At 61.5% G+C, this 7,447-nt stretch overlaps 1 protein-coding gene across 1 annotated transcript; it reads left to right on the forward strand.

The window, feature by feature from the left end:
* Positions 1-6: 6 nt before the first annotated feature.
* LOC117285895 (disintegrin and metalloproteinase domain-containing protein 11-like) lies at positions 7-2,438 on the forward strand. Its single transcript, XM_033763079.1, has 5 exons — positions 7-135; positions 332-446; positions 520-610; positions 984-1,001; positions 1,266-2,438. Exons 1-5 carry the CDS (start codon positions 40-42, stop codon positions 1,279-1,281), a joined length of 336 nt encoding a protein of 111 aa, XP_033618970.1. The 5' UTR covers positions 7-39; the 3' UTR covers positions 1,282-2,438.
* The last annotated feature ends 5,009 nt before the right edge of the window (positions 2,439-7,447 follow it).

The following is a 7,447-nucleotide window of genomic DNA, read 5'->3' on the forward strand; positions in this document are numbered from 1 at the left end:
CTGAGCTACGTGGAGGACGGCACGGCCTGCGGGCCCAACATGCTGTGCCTGGGCCACCGCTGTCTGCCAGCCTCGGCTTTCAACTTCAGCACCTGCCCGGGCAGCGGGGAGCGCCGGGTCTGCTCCCACCACGGGGTAGGGATGGGGGCTGGGCGAGGGGAGGCAGGTGGAGGGGACCCAGGAGCCGGGCGGTGCGACCCCAGCTCTCGGGAGGCTGAGGCAGGAAGATCGCCGTGACTTCAAGGCCAGCCGGGTTACACAGCGAGACCGGGTCTCTTAAGTCACACCCCCCGAGGGAGGGATGCCAGCCGCTCACCGCCAGTGCCCCCAGGTCTGCAGCAACGAGGGCAAGTGCATCTGCCAGCCCGACTGGACAGGCAAGGACTGCAGCATCCACAACCCCCTGCCCACGGCACCGCCCACCGCGGAGACCGAGCGGTACAAAGGTGAGGTGGGTGCTGGATGGCGCCGGCCCCCGTGACCCAGGCTGGCCCTGCCACCGAGCCGTCTTCTCCCCAGGTCCCAGTGGCACCAACATCATCATCGGCTCCATTGCTGGCGCCGTCCTGGTCGCGGCCATCGTCCTGGGCGGCACAGGCTGGGGATTTAAGTAAGAGACACTGGACCCCAGACCTGGGCTGCAGGCTTCGGGGACCCCAGAGGTCACTGCTGCCTGTCCAGGCGGCCCCTGGACCTTGCGCTGCCGCTTAAAACCCTGAGCCGCTGCACTGAACCCAGGGACTCGTGTTCACAGCTGGGGTCCCCCTCCTGGGCTCCCCGTGGGCACCCCCGTGTCCCTTCCTGTGCTCGCTGGGAGCTGGCTGACCCCCCCACAGCGTGCGACCCCAAGGGAGGCGTGGGCTGATCCGTCCCTGTGTGCAGCCACGGGGACCTGCGGTCTCTGCCTGGGCCCTGGGCGGTGGGGACGGGAGGGTGACAACCCCTTTGCTCTCTCCCTGCCCGTCCTCTCCCGGTACCGGCAGAAACATACGCCGAGGAAGGTACGGCCCGGCCCAGCAGGGGGCAGTGTGACGCCGGCCTCGCGTCTCCTTCATCTCATCTGCCCGCTTCCGCTGCCTGGAGCAAAGCCCTCCGCCTGCCTGCCGTGCCTCCCGCCCGCCATGCCCTTCCCCTTGTCCGTCCATCTGTCTGTCGCTGTGTCCTTGTTTCGCCGCTGTCTGACCCCCACCCACCGGCCTGTGACTCGCGACCGGCAGTGACCTGGGCCCTGCCTGGCTCTTCCCTGACGCTCCCTCTCCTTCCAGGTCCGGAGGGGCCTAAGCGCCACCTCCCCACGCCTGGCGCCACCGTCAGCCACCAGGGTGGCGCCGTGCACGTGTCTTCCAGGTCCCCCGCTGCTCTGGTGCGCAGAGTGGTGTGGTGGTGTCCTCTTGCCACGGTGACTGGGCCGGGAGGACTCGTCCAGGCCACCTCCCGCGGCTCAGGTCCTGTGCACACCCGCTGTGTGAATGTAGCTTCTGCCCCCGAGCACGCCACGGCCCTGCTCTCCACGGGGAGAGGCACCCACATTTTTCTTACCGATCTGAACTGATGAATGTAACTCGGGGTGCTGGGGCCAGGGTGGGGGTGGGGGGTTGCTGTTCACGGGAGGGCCCGGTCCTGGTCCTGCCCCTGGGCCACTCGCCTGGCATGCAGCCCTGATCAAGGGACACATCCTGGTGCCCACCCTTCCCCAGGGGGCTGGCGCCCCTCCTGTCAGCATTAGAGGCCCTGTCACAGGTGCAGGGACCGAGTCCCAGGCTGGCATTCATACCAACAGCCGGCCCTGCCTGGTGCATGTGTTCGGGGTTCTCTAACAAAGTGGCACGTCCCGTCCAGGCAGGGCAACTCCAAGCTGACCCAGGGTCCTGTGCCCGGAGGCCAGCTCCCGGAGAGGACTCTAGTCAGGAGAAGAGGTGGCCAGGCTGGGGTGAGGCCAGGACAAGCCTCATGGCTGAGACCTCCTGGCCCCCAGACCCATTCCCCTTGCTGCCCCTGTTCGGGTCCCTGTGTCCCACCCGGGCAGAGCCAGCTTGAGCAGAAAGCAGCTGGTGGTGCAGCTGCCCAGGAACCAACCACAGTGAACACCATGCCACCAGGCTTTCCTGGGGTTCTGGGGGCCTCTGAGGAGGTGACACGGAGAAGATGGGCCTGGGCCCGGGTGGCTTCTTGGGGGCTGGAGGATGTGGACTCCAGGGGTACCCCAGGACCAAGCCCCACTGGGCACTGCCCCAACAGAGCTGGGTGGGGCCCACGGGGTGGGGACAGGGAGGACACAGACTTCCCGTCCTGCCCACCCTGGCTCCCAGCCATCTGCATCCTGTTTGCCTGGCAGTACCCAGGAGGTTGGGGGCTGCAGTGCTGCCCTAGTCCTGTACGGATGTCATCAGGCTGGGCACCAATTAAAGATCCCACCGGGCTCCGAGGAGTCCACAGTACCGAGTCTCCTGTGAATGCCATTGTGTGCTGAGGTCTCTCTGCTGGTTCCAGGGGACGCCTGACACCTGGGGTCTCAGGGAGGCAGACGCAAGAGGGGGTCCGGTGATTCCTGGGAGGAAGCGGCACTGGGTGGAGGCCTGGGCCTCCCTTCCCAGCCATCCTGCTGTCACCCCTCTGACCTCCACTGTCTGCCCCAGGCCCACTCCCGTCTTGGCAGCCAGCGCCCTTCTGCTCCCCCCAAGCCTTGGCTGGGCCCGCCTGGAGCTGCTGCCTGTCAGAGGCATCCCCACTTCTCCTCCCGAAGGCCACCCTGGGGCAGTGCTAGAACCAGGAAGACTGGGGGACCTGCCTGGCACTGGAAGAGGAAGGAGGTGGAGTGGGAAAGGAGAGAGAGGACGGGAGGAGACGGACCACAGGAGCCGGGCATGGTAGCGTAATCCGTCATCCCAGTGCTCTGGAAGGCTGAGGCAGAGGGCCCCAAGTGTGAGCTCAGCCTGGGAGAATTAGCAAGACCCTGTCCCAAAATACAAAATAGAAAAAGGGCTGGGGATGTTGCACTGCAAAGGCAAAGACCCTGGGTTCAACTCCAGTACCATGAGAAGAAAGCAGGCAGCAGGGCGAGGGAGCCCCCCCACCCCATCTTCAAGCAGGCTGCTTGGGGACCCTGTTCTCTGCAGTGACCACCGAGGGCTGTGCCTCCTGTCTGGCTTCTCTCTGGGGTCACCACAGGCTCCCATTTGTGTAAGATCAGGGTCCTGCAGGCCCAGGGCTCTGTGCTGGCCCTGCCACGTCCACACTCCCCCTTCTCGGCCCTGGGCCGCTGTGGTGCCTGTCACAGTGGCCCCAGGAGGGGTGCATCAGGGCTTGAGGGTGGCCCCAGACCTGGGGTCCTGGCAGGGGGGCTGCTAATACCAGGCTCCTAGGCCCGGGTTTCTCAGAGGCCTCCTGAGGAGGTGGCCAAGGGCAAGGAGCTTGGACCCAGGCATCTGCCAGGCAAGGTGGCCTTGCTGTCACCTTCAAGCTGAAGGGGAGCAGATCTGGAGACAGGAGCAGCACCGCTCCCCTCAGCACGAGTGGGTGCTGCACTTGCTCAGCCCGTCCAGGACGGAACTGGCAACTACAACAGACCCGGCCACTCCCGACAGTGACGCAGATGCTACGTTCTTTTCTTCACCACTGGCTCTCACGGAGTCTGACGCCAGCGATGTGGTGAGCACGCCGACACCAAGCCCCACAGCAGGTGGTGGCCAGGGGCACCGTCCTCTCGGGAAGGCAGTGGCACTGGGCCGCTTGGAATGACGATACCCTCGCCATCTGTGGCCTTGCCCGTCACCCACTCCTCTGCAGCATCCCCATCCCCGGCAGCCCGAGAAGTGGGGGCTCAGACTGCTGCCCCCGGAGAGGGGACGTCCAGCGCGCAATGCCCCCTTGCCACCCTGCCCTCCTCACCCACGTCTTTGCCTGTCTGCCCCATCTGAACCCCCACTCGTGTTTTGTAGGGTGCTGTTTTTATATTTCAGTGCTGGAATCGAACTCAGGGCTCTGCACAGTGGGCCAGCACTGACCACCGAACCACCATCTGGCCCTGTCCAGCCCCTGGCCTGCCCTGCAGGAGTGAATCCCGCTCTGCTGTGACCTCAGGCTCCCTGGTCATGCGCCAGCCCCAGCCCACCCTGTCCCGTCAGAAATAGGCCCCTGGTCGTGGGGGACCTGTCAGCCTCTCACAGGGCAAACTTGCTCCGTGTGGGGACCCTAAGGCCTGTGCTGGGCTTGGTGAAGGTTGGAGAGAGAGTGCCTGGGTGGGCGTGTGCAGGGCTGGGACCACAGGGGGACACCCAGGAGGCTCGGCAGTTCTGTGGTTCTGAGACACGATCTCAGCATGTGGCCCAGGCTGGCCTCAAAGTTGCCTCGGCCTCCTTAGGGGCATTTGCCACCACGCCCCCTAGCTGCTATTTATCTGGGTTTAGTCTGATGTGGGAGCAAAACAGTGTAACCAGAGCAATGGCCCCGTATACTCCATGAAGGAACCTTTCTCAGCACCACAGACCTGCTGCACCACAGTCGACCCCTCCCACCCCCAGATCTCTGGGGCAACCCTTATGTCCGATGTCCCCACGCTGTCTCTGCAGGACACGAAACCAGCCAAGGGGTACACCCGCCTGCAGGGAGGCTCCCGCATTGCCTGTGTGAGGCAGCCAGGGAGGCTGTGCCCAGGCAGCTTTTCCTCAGGCCTACCAGGGCCACTGGCTGGTGGAGGACACACCCGATCCAGGTGCTGCGCCCCACTTGGCCAGTCCAGGGTGGCAGGGCTTTACATTTGCATAGGGACCCTGGCCAGGCCCCAGGTGCCGCAAGACCCAAGGAAAAGTCCCAGTCACCACTGAAAAGGGACAGGACCCAAACGCTGCTTGTTTTGATGGCTGCATTCTCCGATCCTGAGGGATGGGAGTGCACCTGCCAGCCCTTCCCTGTTCTTCCTGCTGCCTGGCCTCTGTGAATCCTCTAATAGGAAGTCTGAGTCAGGAAGGGTGACACATACCTGGAAGCCCAGCTCTGGGAGGCTGAGGCAGGAGGACTGCAAATTCCGGCCCAGCCTGGGTAACTTAGTGACTTGTGAGTCTCTCTCTTGAAAAGCAAAGTGTTGAGTTCAAAGCTCAAGAGAAGGAAATTCCTCCCAGGCCGTGCCATCCCATCACCCCGTCCTGACCAGCTCCTACTCAGCACCTTGGCAGAAAGCCGGTGCAGCTCTGCTGTCATCTGCCCTTGCCAGCTTGTTCCGAGACACTTGCCACTGGGCTGCAACCACCGGGCCCTGGACGCTTCTCGGCCTGGGCTCCTCAGGGCAGAGTTCAGCATGGCCCCTGACCCTCACCCGCGCCTGTCATGTGCAGAAGGACAGAGGACTGAGTGGCCAGTGGAGTCCCCAACAGGACACAGGCAGGGAGGAGCAGAGGGCAAAGAGCACAGGTGACAGACAAAGCCCTGAGCAGATCATGTCCCCGACAGGCGTGGCTGCTGAGGGGAAAGGGAGATTTTCACCTATTGCATATGTTTGGGGAGTTTCACTTCTGTGATGTATTTTATGCATCTTTTGTTCCTGCGAGCTGCAGATGGAACCCCGGCCCTTGTACACGCTGGGCAAACACTCTACAATCTTTGAGACCAGGCTTGTGAAGTTGCCCAGGCTGGCCCTAAACTTGTAATCCTCCTCCATCAGTCTCCCAATTTCTGTGATTACATCTGTGTGCCACCATGCCCAGTTTAAAACCATCTTTTAGGGGACTGAATTTTGAAAGTTTTTCTTTAATACAATATGTAATACTTTTATAACGACAAAACATCAAGACAGAGTTAAGCCAAGTGTTATAGAGTACAACTGTGACCCCAGCACTCTGGGAGCCTGAGGGAGGATCAAAGACTTGAGCTGAGCTAGACAATTTAGTGACTTTGTGAAACCCTGTCAAAATTAAAAAATGAAAAGGGGGAGGGGCCAGGGATGTAGCTCAGCATGAAGACCCTGGGTTCAATCTCCAGTACTGCAAATAAAATAAAACCCACAAACTGAAATCCTGTCCAGTAAACAGCTGGCCTCCCCGGAGGCCCTGGTGAGGTCGCCTCCTCTCCCTGATAGGGAGGGGGTGTGGCCAGCACTTCCTGTCACTGGCCTCCTCCACTCGGCGGACAGCAGACATCAGCAGATGCCCTGCACCCTGGCCCAGCTTACAGGGGAAACAGTACCCCTTTCTGGGATGACCATACCACTGAGTAGTGGCCTTCACATCCATCTGTCCCTCAGGGACGTCGGAGCTGTAGCCCCTGTGGCCAAGGTGCCTGATGCTGCCATTTGGGGACTGGGGGGGTGGCTGGCTGGGCTAGGTGTTTGAGAAGTAGGTCATAGCTGCCCGGTTTGGGTTGGAATGTACCTAGCACACCCCAACCCCTAACTGCCTCCTCTCCTTTTTATTAAGGTAGGGTCTCCCTGAGTCACTAAGTCACCAGTGCTGGGCCTGTACCTGTGATCCTCCTGCCTCAGCCTCCAGAAGGCTGGGATGACAGTGCCCACCCATTGGCTGCTTATAGCTTTGTGACTAATGCCTTTTCCACATTCTGTTACCAGGCTTCAGAATCCACATGAAGTGAAAATTTGCAAACTTACTGTAAAAGCAGTCTGCAAATTATTTAGCAAATAAAAACAGGACAGTAGGGGCACGAGATTTAGCTCAGTGGTTCTGCCGCCTGCCTCTCAAGCACAAGGTCCCGAGCTCAATCCTCGGTTCCAAAAAAGAAACAAAACAGGACAGTAAATTTGAACTTCAAAGCAACAAAAAGATGGGGGTCTGGTGCTGGAGATCAAACCTGGGGACGTATGGGCTCTGCTACCCAGCTGCCCTGTGCCAAGCAGCTCCCTGGCGCTGTGCTCAGTGCTGAGCACCATTGGTGGCCTTGTCCCTGCTCCCCTGCCTCCCCAGGAGCCATACCTGCCCTGGCCCCTCTCCTGTCTCTCTTAGGCCAAACTCTGGAAGCAGACCCCTGAACCAGATGGCTTCGATTCACCCAGCCTAGACTCTGAAGGCCCTCACCACTGGCTTCCAAAGATTCTGTTGCTGTTTTCCAACACGGTGCTGTTATGTAGTCCAGGCTGGCCTCCAGCTGGTGGCGGTGCTCCTGCCTCAGCTTCCAGAGCACTGGGATGACAGGTGCGCACCACACCTGCTCATTTCCAGTCCCGATCCTTCCGGTCAAATGTGGAGCGGACAGTCCCCAAACCGGCGTTCACTGCCAGGCCGGGTCACTCGGAGGCCAGGATGCGGCGCTGCCACCCACTGCAGGCCCCAGCTGCGCCGCGCCGCCCAGCTCCCGCCTTCTCTGGCCGCAGCACTCCCGACAACACATACTAAAAATAACATGGAGCAAAGCCACCCGCGCCGTAGCCTTCCCCGCAGCAGGCCGTCCAGGTCACTGGCTCTGAACGCTTCGTGGCTCTGCTCACGGGAGCTCGGCCCGGGGT

This window comes from Fukomys damarensis, unplaced genomic scaffold (genome assembly GCF_012274545.1).
Source record: "Fukomys damarensis isolate Sample0158 unplaced genomic scaffold, DMR_v1.0_HiC HiC_scaffold_13, whole genome shotgun sequence".
Lineage (NCBI taxonomy): Eukaryota > Metazoa > Chordata > Mammalia > Rodentia > Bathyergidae > Fukomys > Fukomys damarensis.

Excerpts from the sequence above, each read along its gene's own strand:
- LOC117285895 (XM_033763079.1), top strand. The coding sequence starts at position 40 with ATGCTGTGCCTGGGCCACCGCTGTCTGCCAGCCTCGGCTTTCAACTTC. Across the intron at positions 136-331 it reads GGGTCTGCTCCCACCACGGG|GTCTGCAGCAACGAGGGCAA; the intron begins GTAGGGATGGGG and ends CAGTGCCCCCAG. Across the intron at positions 447-519 it reads GGAGACCGAGCGGTACAAAG|GTCCCAGTGGCACCAACATC; the intron begins GTGAGGTGGGTG and ends TCTTCTCCCCAG.